The following is a 15852-nucleotide window of genomic DNA, read 5'->3' as shown; positions in this document are numbered from 1 at the left end:
TATTCCTGTCAGCAACAAGCAACACAAGCGCCCTACCTGCTGGACTATCTCTCTGGCCCTCAAAATACTTCTTAAAGGACCAGAGAGATAAAGGAGGGGTTATACTTTCCTGGTATGCAGCTGAACTATCCTTGGCACCCCAAATAGTCCAAGAGCACCACCAAGAGTAATCTCTGAGTGCAGAGCCAGGAGTAAATACTGAGCACCGCTGCAAAACTGTTTAATCCTGTCTAATGATCATTCCTAAATTCACAGTATTTGTCAGTAATTCCTCTAATTTGAAACGCTGAACCTGGACAACAAAACTTCAGTGTTGATAACACTCCTGCTTCTAGTGCGTCTAGACTATGGGTTATCTTTGTGAGATATGTTTATCAAACCTGAATGGATATCATGCAGTTAAAAAAAAAAAAGAACTTTAGGGAAATGAAGCAAAAGAGACCAGTGATTCTTCACTACATTCCTATCATGAGCAAAAAAACAATTTAAACAACCAAAACAGCACTGCCAACGAATGAGAGTGAAGGACTGACATTACCATTTGTAAACAAACAAACAAACACAAGTAAGCAAACTAACGTGTTCAAAATAAAAATTGAGAATTTGTGTGTGTGTGTGTGTGTGTGTGTGTGTGTGTGTGTGAAACTTCAGACCCCTGGAATAATAACTATCCTTTTAAAAGATGAGTGTAAGATAAAAAGCAAAAGTAAGGGCCGGAGCAATAAACCAGCTGGTAAGGTGCACGCCTTGCACACATGTGACCCGAATTCAATGCCTGGTACCACCTATGGTTCCATGAGCTCACCACAAGTGATCCCCCTGAGCCCAGAGTCAAGAGTAAGCTCTGAGTATCACCCAAAGAGCCAAAAAAAGTAACTAAGTCACCAGTTAATCATGATTTCCAAAGGGTAGTATAGAAAGACCATGGATTATAGACCCATAACCTTTTAGAAGGATTTTGCAGGACTCTAGACAAAATGCTGTTCTTTCATTCTAACATCAAAGAAGAGTCACATTCTTCTACCTATTGCTCTTTAGTCCTATTCTCAAAGCCAACACACAAGCCTGTCTCTGATGATAAAATTCTACATTTTATATGAAACCCTGGGCTAGGTTTGATTTGAAGAACAATAGCTACACATCTTAAGCTTTTTTAGTGTGTGTGAAAAATAAAAGCACAGAATGATAAAATGTTAATGGCCCATAAATTCACATGTAGTTAAATAATAAAAGACAAACTGTGTATTGAAGATCGAGCAGAAATTGTTGTCTGTAATTTAGTTCTTCCTTCTAACCTCAGAACCACTATATTCTCCAAATGAATTAAAGATAGCTCATTTTTAGAGATCAAAAAAAGACATGTAATTAAGCTAATTTCCTCACCAAACATTTTCATATTCTTAATCAGTGAGATATCTTTGAAATTAAAAAAGAAAATTGTGGTGCTCCCAAGAGTTGGTGTCAGGTGCTAAGTAAATTAGACCAGCTCACTCTCAGCCAGAGAGACAAAAGTCCCAGTACCCCCTCCAAGAAAAGAATCAGGAGAAAATTACAGACCAGCGGTAAGGCGGTGAAACACATGACCCAGAGGTTGGTGACACTGAGAATGGTGACTGCAGACATGCATTCCTGAATTTTGTTCATAAGTTTTTATACACAGATGTGACATACGGGAACAAAAATATGATTCTGCTAGGACTTTACATATTCAACCCTGCTAAGACTCATTCAGAACAAGGAAGTCCTGAGTAATTGTGATGAATGAGCCAAGAGGTCATTTCATAGAAATATATGTGTGCATCTAAATAATCCAGGCTCACATGGGCCTGCTCAATAATTTGTCAACTCAAAACATGAAATGCAGTTTTCAGGAAAATTAACATGTGGTTAGATTCAATGGGCAGAGTAAGCTAGTGCGTAGAACTGGTACGAAGATGAATGTAGGAGTTGCAAGAGCTAACTAGCTTTACAAAATAGTACAGGGTACACATAAAAGCACACATGGTCACCAAAGCATTGTTGGTTGTGGTCCTGGAGGTCTCCAAGCCCTGCAGAGATAGTCTAGGTAATACCTCAGCACAGCACAGCCGGAGAAGAACTGTATTCTTCAGCCCTCGCACTGAACTGATAGCCCTGTTGGCTAAATATCACTGGGAGTGTCCCAGGCCTCCCAAGGATCACCAAGGAGGGACCCTCCATGCTGCAAAACAGAACTTGGATGTGATGTCTATACATACCCAGTCACCTGCTCTGTATAAGAATAAAGGCCGTATGTCAAAGGCAGTAGAGCAGAAACATAAAGGAAAGACTTTTGTTAATGCCCAAACCATCATTCTTCCCTTTGTGAAAAATACGAACTCAACTGTTTGAGATTATCTTGTAGTTGAGGGTATGTTTTCTGTTACAAAAAAATCAAAACACAGAATTAATTTTCTGTTTACTGTAGCAGAGACTGTATTTATGAATATAGCAGAGATGCTATTTATATAATTCAGTTGTTTATAATTAAATATAATTTCTCATTATAGATCACATCTCATCCTTTATAAAAATAAAAATACATTAGATTGATAATATTGCTCATTGATTTGCTCGAGTGGGCACCAGTAACATCTTCGTTATGAGACTTGTTGTTACTGTTTTTGGATATCAAATATGCCACGAGGAGTTTGCCAGGCTCTGCCGTCTGGGCAGGACACTCTTGGTAGGTTGCCAGACTCCCCAAGAGGGATGGAGGCATTGAACCCAGGTTGGCCATGTACAAGCAAACACCCTACCCACTGTGCTATTGCTCCAGCCCATAATATTGAGTAACATTATTTTATTGGTCAAATAAATGTTTATTCTCACTTGCTAAGTATCTGAAAACCTTCAAGGTTACCTATACAAACAGTCTATCTATAGACTTGATTTCTGGTTACCACATTTTTAGATGACAGACAGAAAGTACATACCAGGAAATAGTTTCTCACTGAAATTTAGTGAATGTAATAAAACACATGAGTAGTCCAGTCCTTTTTCTTCTGAAGAAATCTTTTTTGTTCATTTTTAGTGAGTTACTCATAACTAGCTTTACAAAATAAATCATTTAGGGACTGCTATCAGGGCTGACTTCAGTGGTGATTGGAAAAATTGGAAATAATGGTGGTAGGAAGGTGTAAAGGTGGTGGAATTGGTGTTGGAATATTGAATGTAATGAATCACTGTGAATAACTATATAAATGAAACTAAATTTAAAAAATAATAAACATTTAAAAAGAAAAGCATCAGTTTTCCTTATTAATAGAGTAATAAAACTTAACAGATCTGAATAAGATTGTAGATTGAATAGGATTTAATAGCTTATTAATATTATTAATAATTTAGTTAATAGAACTCCCTATTAGATTGATGCTTTGAGCGCAAGTAGATAGCACTTTTATTTTCAAAGTCTTAAAGCTGCTAACATGTATTTTTTCCTTCTGATTTTGAAAGTTATATCTGCTATTAGTAACTCCATTCCTCCAACCATCCAGAGTTTAGCAGGAAGAAAATCCCTGCAGTTGTTTGATGCCCAAGAATATGAACACTTAGCAGTCAGATGAAAGGAGAAAAAAGGCAGGGGAATCAGATCAAGAACAGAGTGATTTTGAGCTTCTGCAGGCTAGCATTTACCTCTCCCAATGAAAGGAAATTTGTGCTCATTAGATCCGAGGACTCATCTTGCCTTCAGCTTATAGTAAACTGGAAATTGCCTTATCATTTCCTCTCCGAATTAAGGATCAAAGTTTAAATGTGTTATTTTCCTTCTCTACTAGATTATTATTAAAATTACCACCTCCTCACCTCATTCATACAAGCACTCTGCTAGGGAAAAAGAAAGGCACCCCCCACCCCCCTCAAAAGATGTTATTAACCAGCCAAAAAATGGGAAGTTAGAAGACATTTCTACTCATGTTATTTATCTGATGTTTTACCTAAGGATGTAATATCAAGGATGCTAAGATAAATACATCTTTCTATAAATGATATTGGCAAATACTTGAGATAAAAGGTTAGTTTGCTAAAATTATCATCATGAAAAACTCATTTATATACTGAGCATTTTTAGTTACATTCCAAGTATTTTCAAACACCTACAAGATGTTTACAGAAGAAGAAACTGAGTTTCACAGAGGCTGATTAATTTTTCCTGGAATTCCAGAATCTTTAACACTCATGAGAATTAAAATTCAAGCTTTTCCTTAATGTTGTACTTTGTAATAAGGACACTCTACAATATTTTGATACATTTTTTCATTTTCCATTGGAAACTAAATGTATGATCTGTATTACTTTGGAAAACATCAAAGACCAATCATAAATTAGCCCCCCTTTTTTTTTCTTTTTGGGTCACACCCAGCAATGCTCAGGGGTTACTCCTAGCTTTGCACTCAGGAATTACTCCTGGCAGTGCTTGGGGGACCATATGGGATGCCGGGGATTGAACCCGGGTCGGCCGCATGCAAGGCAAACGCCCTACCCTCTGTGCTATCGCTCAGGCCCCAAATTAGCCCCCTTAAACAATGTTAAACTGCAATGAAATCATGTAACAAATTGGATAAAGAATGCATGAAAGCATATGTTTTGTGTGGAGTTTCACTTTTTCTGAATGTACCAGAATTCTGTCACTCTATAGCTAACATGGAATAAGATTATTTCTGTATATAGAAGATACAAAAGAATCCTGGATTCAAAATAGTGACGAGCACCCACTATTGGACAGTGTCAGAAGAGAATTCACGCCGGTCAAAGTTGACTTGAGAATAAAAGGTACATGAGAGCCACAATTCGCCCCAATGAAAACAATTTCATGTTTTCCTCTAATAGCCATGAATGGGTAACTGAAATTTAATATATATCTCCAAAGAGCAGATTAATATGCTTATAACACTAAACTGAAAGCACTGTTCACAGGGACTATATTATCATCTCACTCACTTAGAACCAGGGTAGTGGAAGCTAAACTGAATCCTCTAAGGAGCTTCCACACAATGAGTCATTTTCTCAGGTGGTGCTGGCAGCAGGAGCCAGAGCCTAACCTAGACCAAAATGCCCCATCAAGTCATTTTGAGGTACTTTGAAAAAGAGAAGAGGTCAGAGTCTCTTGCCCATCGCTGTGGAGAATTCGGGAGTAACTCTGGAGTTAGTACAGATCTCAGTGACAAAGGGCAAATGAATCTACTGGCACAAAAGAGCAGGCCAGGTATATCTTTTGATCTTCAGATTCTTCCCTGCCTTCTCAAATCATTGACATCTGACTTCCTTCAGAGTCTACAACTTGGCCAGGCACAGAGAAAAAAGTACAGCATTCAGATAGGACATACAACATCTGTGCTTTGAGAATCCATTTTTGTTAGGATAGCTGACACTCCAAATTCAAGCTGCTTTCTAATTCTGCCCGGATACCAATGGAAAAGCTACTGCTATCTCAAACAAATAAAGATGTTCACTTGTCCTTGTAATATTTAAACACAGTTGGGCTTGGAAAAACCTCTCTTCCCACTCTTGGGCCCACAATTTAACCCTCAGGCTCTCTCAAGCTGAATATTTCTTCAATGATTAAATCTGTAGTCTCTGTGGAGATGAAAGTTTTAATTAATAACAACTGTCTTGGTTTTCACTGGTTATCTTCAGCTCTTTACTAAGAGTAAACCACATTGAAACAGTGAACCAAGGGCAGGGCCCTTTGGGCCTTCAGTTCTTGAGGATATCAGGTACTCTGAGTATTAAGTCCTGAGAACAAGGAAGAATTTACAGAAGCCGACTCTCCTCCCAGCTCAGCACACAGTCATTGACCCTGACCTAGTATAAAAGCAACTATTGACCCATGGCAGATCATGGAGAGTCATAAATTGTATGAACCAATATGCAAGCGTTAGGGCCCAGAGCACTAGTACAGCGGGCAAAGCGCTAGTCTCGCATGCGGCAGACCTCGGTTGATCCCTGGCATCCTATATGGTCCCCTGAGCCCACTCAGGGAGTGCCCCTGAGTGCACAGCCAGGTGTATCTTCCAGGTGAGGCCCCCAAACAAAACAGTGTAACTACTGTGAGGTTAAATCAGATCCCAATAGTAATAATAATAATAAGGGCCTTTTCCTTGCACACGGCCGACCCGGGTCTGATTCCTCCACCCCTCTGGGAGAGCCCGGCAAACTACAGAGAGTATCTCACCCACACGGCAGATGCATGGCAAGCTACCTGTGGCATATTCGATATGCCAGAAACAGTAACAACAAGTTTCACAATGGAGATGTTACTAGTACTTCTCAAGCAAATCGATGAGCAATGGGATGACAGTGACACAGTGATAAATCAGGTATAGTTCTACAAAACAAGTGAGCAAACATTACAGACACAGTACCCACTCACGAGAGAAAATAATCAAGTTGAATTACAAGAGATAATAAGGACAACTACACTGTGGTTGATCACTCTTACAACCTCAGGTTTCAAAATGGTGGCCAAGAGGTAAAGGAACTTTTGAGGCCAGAAGAAAGTCAGGGAAATCACCCAATATAACCACTAACCTGAATCCGAAAGCATGTGTTGTTATTACAACAGTCAATTATGCACTAATCAGAAGAAAGATCATGCAGAAAAGTAAGAGTAGACTTAGAGCTAGACCAAAATGTGTGGAATCCAAGACTAAGATAGTACTCTGGAACACTTCAAAATGATATTCTTGGGCTGCAGAGTTAGTACAGAGGTTAAGACACCTGTCTTGCATACAATCAAACCCAGTTTGATCCCCAGCACTGCAAATCATCTCCGGAGTACTTCCAGGAGTGATCCCTGAGTCTCGAGTGAGGAGTAAGTCCTGCTCACCATCAATGCAGCCCCCTCAAAAAAGACAAAATGATAGTAATGTGTTAAGATCCAGTTTAACAGTAGATCAGAAGAAAATACTTCTTTGCATAAAAATTAAATATAGAACAGTTTCACTTAATAATTCATTTGTACTAAGAGTCATGCTTAGATCAGAAAAACACTCCCAATTTTAATCATTCTTGCCTTTTTCAGTATGTTTAGACCCCTAATTTCTGAGCCTACACAAAATTTGAAATGAAAATTTTTAATATTTAATATAAAAGGATATATGTAAAATGAATAACATGTTTTCAATGTATTTCATTGATATTTTAGTGCCCCTTCTCACTTGGTGACCACAGAATGATAGAAGTAGGAATACACGCTTATAAAGAAATGGACAAGGAGAGTATCATGCTGGGTAAAATTATTCGGAAGCAGAGGGACAGACATAGAATTACTGCACTCATTTGTGGGATGTAAAAAACAAAACAAAACACAGTATGAGTCTAATACCCAAGGACAGTACAAACAAAGGCCAGGAGGATCAGTCACTGATGGACGCCTGCTTCAAGTGCTGGCAAAGAACTGAGTTGGGATAGAGAAGAGACCACTATGACAAAGATAGCTGGAAGTGATCACTCTGGTAAGTACTGTGTGCTGAAAGTTGCTGAAAGTAGGTAAAGGAAGAAACCTCTCAATATCTGGAACATGCAAGCCATAAAGCCCAAAAGGAGAGAGAAAGAGACAAAGAAGGAAAATGTCTTCCATAAGGACAGGCTGGGGGGGGGGGGTGTCAAGGTCACAGAAGGGAAACTGAAGACATTGGTGGTGGGAAATGTACAGTGCTGGCAGGATGGGTGTTGGAACACTGTGTGAGTGAAACCAGATCACAAACATCTTCGTAACTGAATTTCACAGTGATTCGATTTTAAAAACATAAAAAAAGAGAGAAATTGAAATACAGAGTATCATAAACTTGAAAAAACAGAGGTCACAATATACTACCCGTAAGAGGAAAGAGGCAGAGAAGAGTAATGAAGGGTGTAAATTTTAGACTCATGAAATTGGTAGACAAGGGTAACGTACATTCTGAGTAAGCGGGAAAAAGCAAAAAATTCATTTGGAATAAATAACCCTACATTCTGTTTTGGGCTAGAGCGATAGCATAGCGGTAGGGCCATTTGCCCTGCACGCAGCTGACCCAGGTTCGATTCCTCTGCCCCTCTCAGAGAGCCCGACAAGTTATCAAGAGTATCTTGCCCGCACGGCAGAGCCTGGCAAGCTACCCGTGTCATATTTGATATGCCAAAAACAGTAACAACAAGACTCAAGATGGAGATGTTACTGTTGACCGCTCGAGCAAATCAATGAGCAATGGGATGACAGTGATAGTGACAGTGACATTCTGTGTTACACATTTTATATACTATATGTATAGAACTTCAAGCTGAATACATATATGTCTCAGATCTTGAGATACATCTGGGGTGATCATAGATCAAGTTTCAGTACAGAGATGAAATCCATAGAAGAATGAGAGTGCCTAGAGAAAGTATACAAAGTAGAAATACATAAGCACAGCCTACAGAAAAGTTCTGATAACCTATTACATTAGAAAGAAAGGTACAGGGGCTGGAGCGATAGCACAGCGGGTAGGGCATTTGCCTTGCACGTGGCCGACCCGAGTTCGAATCCCAGCATCCCATATGGTCCCCTGAGCACCGCCAGGAATAATTCCTGAGTGTAGAACCAGGAGTAACCCCCATGCATTGCCGGGTGTGACCCAAAAAAAAAAAAAGAAAGAAATGAACGAAGGGGAAGAAAGCATAACATGACACTCGCCATAACCATGCCACCAGACCCCCCATCAGGCTGTTTCACTCGGGGCACCCCGGAGTGGGGATGGGTGAGGCCCCTCCCTGCCCCAAGGGATCTAGCCCTGGCAGCTGAAAACCTCCAAAACCCAGCTACTGCCATGTTCACAGCCACTCTCCACATACTTGGGCCGAGCCTCACCCACAGTGAAACTCTGGGGAAAAAAAGGTAGGCGGGACTTTGCAACTGAGAACTCTGGGTTCAGCGGGATGGGGAATGGAGATCCTCTGACTGTACCCCCCTGTCTCCGGAACCCATCAGTCATGCCCATAAGCCACCTCTGGCTGGTGCCAGATAATCTCATCATTGGCCACCATCCAGATCACACATCCTTTTCTCCCAGAAGGGAGCATAACATGATGCTCGCTGGACCCTGCACCAGGCTGTTTCACTCAGGGCACCCCACTGTGGGGCAGGTGAGACCCCTCCCGGTTCCAAAGGACCCAGCCCCAGCAGCCGAAAACCTCCAGAACCCAGCTGCCATCATGCTCAAGGTCGCTCTCCACACACTCGGGCTGAGCCTCACCCAAGAGTGAATCTATTCCTGGATCACGCGGCCACATTCATGGCCACACAATACTTCAAACCACACACCTTACCCATACTGCAAGATTACCACACCACACGATAGGGTTCAAAGTAGGAGGCAACCAATCTTAGAAGGAAATATACATTTTTTAATATGTATAAAGCACACAAGGCTCAACATTTAAGAACACGTTAGTGATCTCTTGTAGTAGGGCTTAATGGCCACTGGGTGAAATACAACAATCTCCACAATCTTCCCTCTAAGGATACTTTTTTATAGCATTTGCAGCAGTTTTTCATAACAAACAATACAATATATATTATGTCAGTTCTGCTTTGGGTCTGGAATTGGGGTTTGGGATGGAAACATCTGAAATACGGTGGTGGGAAGGTGTAATGGTGATGGAATTGGTGTTTGAATATTAAATGTAATGAAATATTGTGAACTACATTATAAAGTAAAAAAAAGAAAGAAAGGAACAAAGGGGGAAAAAAAACACCAGAGAAAATGAAAGAAAAGCAAAAGCAGTCATAGCATGTTCAGAAAATCCCAAAGTAATCCGAAATGTTCGATGCTAGAGATAAAGAGAAGAAAGTATAACAAGAAATTGTTAACAATTGGTAATAATTGTTGGCAATAACTGTTAATTACTGGAAATAGTTTTAAACCTGCAGGGGAACTTAGTAGCCATGTGAGCTAAAACCAGTTATTTGGTCAAACTTTAGATCATTCATCTAAAAAAAAAAAAAAGAAAAAGAAAAATGCCTATTCTTCCTATCTTGTGGTTTTACAAATAAATTTAATTTGAGGATTAATGTACAATGTATCTAAAAAGCATCCACAATAATATATAATGCACATTATTCATATACATTATAAATATATGAATATATAATATATTATGGTGTATTGTATAATAATATGCTATATAATCTTTTATCATATATTAATATATTTATATTACATGATATAGTAATATACAAAGTATCTACAATTTGAGGATTAATATACAATGTATCAATAAGTACCACATAGATATCAATTAAACAGAAAGTACATAAATATGTTATTACAGATAGATTTTACCACAACTTTTCTTTCTGACTGTTCTAAAACACCCATTCTCTCTTCCCCATTCTTGGTTAAGAGGGCACATCTGACTTGCAGTGGACAAAAAAATGTATCAGCAAAAGTTCCTCACTGATAGGCAAAGGCCATAAGGAACAGTGCACAGTCAACATTATGTCTGCTCCTTGCCACTGCCATTGTAGAAACATATTTCAAAACGAAGTGTTCATCAGCCCAGAGCCTTGAGTGACTCACTTGAGAAGAGCCTTGACTAGAGCTTTAAAATTCTAATATGCTGGTTTGCCATCGGACCTAGTGATGTGTTGTGAGGCCATCACCTCATCTGGTGAAGTACTGCTCACTAGATCACCACAACAATCTGCAATATAATAATACTAATAAAGCAGATGGGAAGGAAGAAACAGTCGAGGGGTTAAGGTCTGGCTTTGCACAGACCAATCAGGGTTCAATTCTCAGCACCTCATACGATACCTGAACGCAGTCAGTAGTAAGCCTGGAACACCCCAAAACAAAAGAAAAAAGCAGGAGAGTCAGGAAGTGTTGGATAACATTGGTTTGTCCTTGCTCCTGCAGCACGGAGGTTTACTGAGTTACACCGATCACAGTGCTCCCGAGGCACACCCCATTCCATCAGGCACTCTTAATCCTATATTGCTTTTCTCTTTCATTTTTTGTCCTTTGAATGGTTTAACAATGTCCTTTTTGCATAGACACAGGAAGACAGTTAATGCTATGCTTTTGTAACTTGGGAGTTAACTGACTCCAAATATTTACTCCTGGGTATCCATCATATTTACCTGACTCAGCCTTACATCCTAGCACCCCCAAAAAAGAGGGTCCCAGGAGGGACTTGGATGGCCTCAAGGTAAGCCATAAGCTACCTAGCATCGAAATGAGACAGGCTATGTGCGATAAGAAGGATAATAAGAGTACAGTTGTGGAACAAACTCTGTCATGACCCAAAATGAAGTAACTGAATAAGGACACTTTGGGGGTTAGGAAAGACTAACCTCGTCTGAGGAGTGCAGTTTGGGATATACATAATGAGATGTCCCCAGGAGAGCCACCCTTCTAGCTTAATATATCTTACTGTGTTCACACAAAATGATGAGAAATATTAGTGAGAAGTAAATGCAATATGATAGTTTAAATGGATTGTTAAGAGACACACAAAAGAATCTCAGAACAGAGCAGCTCGCTGAAGGGATGCCACCGGACTCTGCAATAGGTCGATTTCACTGGACTACTCCAGACAGAGGCAGGTCAGTCCCTCCACCTGCCCGCTAGGAATTTCGGTGGCCACCATCTTCCAAACCCCAATGAGAAGCCAAGGTATGCGGTAACAATAATGGCAAACACCAAGCCTTATGGGAAAGGGAATGAGCTGGTCCCTCTCATTCTTCTCATGATCGAAACTCAAACATGAAAGCTTTGTAACTGTATCTCATGGTGATTTAATTTTTTTTAAATGGATTACTAAGAAAAGGAGAAAGCAATATGCCCTTAGATGGAATCCTGCCCTTGACTAATCTCTTAGTAATCTAGAGTGCTGAGATGAGATTTTGTCCTTCAGTTAATCTTCTAGAAGAACTTCCCCTGAAGGAAGGGCTTTACATCTGTTTATTGGTTTGATAATGTCCAACCACACCCATGTGTACCCAGACCCTTCATGATTTCTAATAACTGAAGCTGTTGAATAAATGGTCACTGGTTAGCAACCAGCCTGTGGCCCTGTCCTTTCATTTGGGCACCAGGGAGAACAGCTATCCACCATTGGATGCACCCACGCTTGAATTCACAGGGAGGAAATTCTATCTTTAAAGGTCATCAAATAAGATACTGCACAGTCTATCACATATACAGTGTTTTATCGCACTATCATCCCGTTGTTCATCTTTTTGCATGAGCAGGCACCAGTAACATCTCTAATAGATCTCACAGTATTTTATAATATACGATTTAATAAAATAACTTTTACTTTATGACAATATTGACTAATCCACATAATTGATAACACAGTTATAGAAAAGGTGGTAAATAAAAACAACAAATGTATCTAATATAATTTCTAATTTTGTGTTGGCTATAAAGAGATGAAAAAGTGCCTGGGTGATAGTACAGCAGGCAGGGCATTTGCCTTGCATGTGGTGGATCCGGGTTCAATCCCCAGCATCCCAGATGGTTCCCCAAGCACCACCAGCACTGATTCTTGAGTGCAGAGCCAGGAGTAAGCCCTGAGTATTGCCAGGTGTGACCCAAAAAAATTTAAAAAATTAAAAAACTAAAAAAGAAATACCCTTCCCCATCACAATTCTTACATACTGTTTTGGTCCCCAAAACTTTCTTCATGAGCTGGATTCAAAGCTATAGGGTTGACTTGTATATTGTGTTAGGCCAAAGATGCACTGAGCACCTAAGTGTGTTATTAAATAAATAAATAAATAAATAAATAACCAGAAAGGAAAAGTAACCAGGACCAGATTTTATGGAGGAATTTGCTGTTTGTTAATGTTCATAGTAAATGTTACCACTGCCAAACTACTAATTTACTATTTGATATGCCTAAATGGAACATGTGTGCTGGAAAATGGCAATTACTCAGAACTAAGGCCAGAAGTAGAAACGGGGTCAGAGGGAGGCGCAAAGGCCCACTGGGCCAGTCTTTCCACCGAGAACACAGAAATGCCCCCACTTCTTTATTCTGGCCTTTGTCCTCCTCATTAGTTTTGACAAAGCATGAAAGAAGATCAAAATTGTATCACTCCCAAATGGAGTTGAACTGAATTACAGAAAAAAAATTTAACAAGAGATGTCTGTCTACTAGGAAACTGTTGGGTTCTTCTTTTTTAAAAAATTAAGGAGGAAAAACACTTCTGTGACTCTTTGAAATTTTCTGTCATTTTTTAAAAAGCATACCAGTAGACTAACATCAGTGCTACTAAGCACATTAAAAATTACTTTACCATCATCTTTTGCTCTAAAATGTGCTATTTCCAAATCTAATCTAAACTTGAATTATAAAGATTAAATCATGATTTTTGAAAAAAATACTGCATTATAAATTCTGAAAACAATTTCATAAGATTACTCCTTAAATAACTTACAAAAATTTCAAAAATCCGATTCATTTAGCAACTGCAACTCTGAGACTGACTCATGGGTAAAGTGGTCTGGAATTAGACACTGAATTCAACTTTGTATTCATTTCTTTTCCTTCAAAGGGATTCTCTAATAAACAGTTGCTGAATTGATTACAGGTAAAACATCTTTGTGTTCCAAATTGTGTTTGTGTTAAACTCCCAATCAACTATATTGCTGGCCCTTGCCCCCGCCACCCCCACCCACCAGCGCAAAGTAATCCAGGACTAGAAATTTTCATTCTCAAGTGGCTTAGCTAAAAAGGTAGAAAATCGGGGATGGAGCGATAACACAGCGGGAAGGGCCTTTGCCCTGCACGCGGCCCACCCGGGTTCGAGTCCCAGAGTTCCATATGTTCCCCAAGCACAGCCAGGAGTAATTCCTGAGTGCATGAGCCAGGAGTAACCCCTATTCATTGCCGGGTGTGACCCCAGAAGCAAAAAAATAAAAATAAATAAATAAACAAAATTTAAGAAAATAAAAAGGTAGAAAATTATTGTCTCTTTTAAATTGGTGTGATGATCATTTTTAGGACTACACAATATATATAAACTATAATTTTTAAAACTACATATATACACACATATAGCTGAGTATAATTATGAGTCTCGTAATAATTACAGGAGGGTTGACTACTACTATTATTTTCCCAGCAACTAAGTTATGGCAAAGCAAATTAATACAACATGATACAAGACAAATTAGTGCCACTTCTTGAACCAACCTCTAGAAATTTGGCTTTGTAGGATGGCTGTGCCACACACCTATGAATGCAGCTGTAAATTTTGCTCATCAATGTCAACCCCTGGAGGGGAAAGAGTGATTAAGATGGGTTTAATATTCTCTGAAAGGGGATCATTAACAAGGAATGAACAGGGGCCGCCCAAAACAATCCTCTTGGATGAGAGAAGAGGTGTCTGCTATAGAGGCAGGCCGGTGGGGGGGGGGGGGCTTGAACGGGTGGGAAGGAAACTGGGGACACTGGTGTTTGGGGACACCGGTGCTGGGAAATTACACTGGTGGAGAAATGGGTGTGGGAAGAGTGTATGTCTGAAACGCAATCATGAACAATTTGGTAATGCTCTATCTCGTGGTGCTTCAATTAAAAAAAAGAGAGCGAGAATCCACTTGAGTATAAAATCACAGTATTTGTACGAAATAAGCTAGAACATCTTGAATACTCAAGTAGCCACGCCAGGTCTTATGCACGGGCGACCACAGCACAAGACGGGTGCAGAAAATCTGCAGTGGGCATTGCATGCAGCTGCACCGCACGTACGCAATGGCTCCAAAGTGCTGATTCAGAGAGCCGAGGGGGGCAGGAGAGAGGAAAAGTTTACTCAAAACTATCCAGGACCCAGCGGCGGGGAGGTGTCAACCCCCAAATCCGGAAGTCAATGATGCCAGTTATCCAGTCGGTCCCACGCCCACCCTCAGAAGTTGCAACCACCTTCGGTCGTGGGCGGGGCCAAGGCTCCGGGGGCGGGGCCAGGCTCCGGGGGCGTGGCAAAGCTCCGGGAGGGGCGGCTTTATACTCCGGGGGGGCGGGGCCAGGTTCCGGGGGGCGGGTCCGTTCCGGGACGGAGCCAGGCCGGGATTGGGCGAAGGGGGCGCCGCGGGGCGGGGCCTGAGCGCCCGAGGAGGCGCGCTGGCCCTCCTAGTCGGCCCTCGGCGCCAGAAAATCCTCTAGGCGGCCCGGGGTCCGCGAGGTGGCGGGAGGGAGAGTTAGGCGGTTACCTGCGCTGGAAGTCCTGGGCGAAGGGCTTCAGGTACGGGTCGATCTCCAGCAGCCGGGCTAAGTCGGGCACGGCCGCCAGCGCCCTCTCCGTGCTGTCGGCCTGACTCTCGGCCGCCGCCATCTTCCGCCACAGCCTGAGTAGCCGAGGCCCGAGAGGGTCGAGAGCGGCCGACGGAGGCGGCGAGGGCGGAGCCGCACGGCGCCCTGGGCCCTTTATAGCCGGGAGAACGGCCGCTCTGCACACACCCCCACCCCCACCTCCCGCTGCTGGGAGGTCCCGGGACGCAGGTCCAAGGCTGGCGAGAGGAGGAGGGTGCCGGGGGCCTCTCCGCCCACCCCGCGCGTGCACCTGGGAACCGCTGCACCCGGGCCCTGGCACCCGCTGTCCCTCTGCCTCGCTGCAGCCTGGGGAAACCCCTGCAGCCCGTCCCCGGCACCGCTAGCTCCATTTCGCCGCCTTCTCCTGACCCGGCTCCACTCTGGGGGCTCTTAATCCCTCTCCCCTTTGCTCTCAAACGGGCACGGGGCAGCCGCTTGCACGGGAGGGGAGTGGGGGGCTCCTGATTTCCTTTGCAAGAGGACCTTCCGTCCTCAGGGTTCCCAGCCTGCGCTCGGGGGGACTTTCAGCCCCGAGTCAATCCAGAGGTGAAA

The 15852-nt window shown here is 41.8% G+C and overlaps 1 protein-coding gene across 1 annotated transcript in view; it reads right to left on the bottom strand.

Annotated features, from left to right (window-relative positions):
- Positions 1–15613, bottom strand: part of GBE1 (1,4-alpha-glucan branching enzyme 1) — a 324287-nt gene extending 308674 nt beyond the window's left edge. The window contains exon 1 of the mRNA XM_012932389.2: positions 15201–15613. Within this exon, the coding sequence (XP_012787843.2) occupies positions 15201–15322 (122 nt within the window). The 5' untranslated portion in view covers positions 15323–15613. The remainder of the gene's footprint in view (positions 1–15200) is intronic.
- Between the last annotated feature and the right edge of the window lie 239 nt (positions 15614–15852).

Source organism: Sorex araneus, chromosome 2, assembly GCF_027595985.1.
Source record: "Sorex araneus isolate mSorAra2 chromosome 2, mSorAra2.pri, whole genome shotgun sequence".
In the NCBI taxonomy this organism is placed as follows: Eukaryota; Metazoa; Chordata; class Mammalia; order Eulipotyphla; family Soricidae; genus Sorex; species Sorex araneus.
The sequence above is the reverse complement of the archived record's forward strand: the minus strand, read 5'-3'. Positions and strand labels throughout refer to the sequence as shown.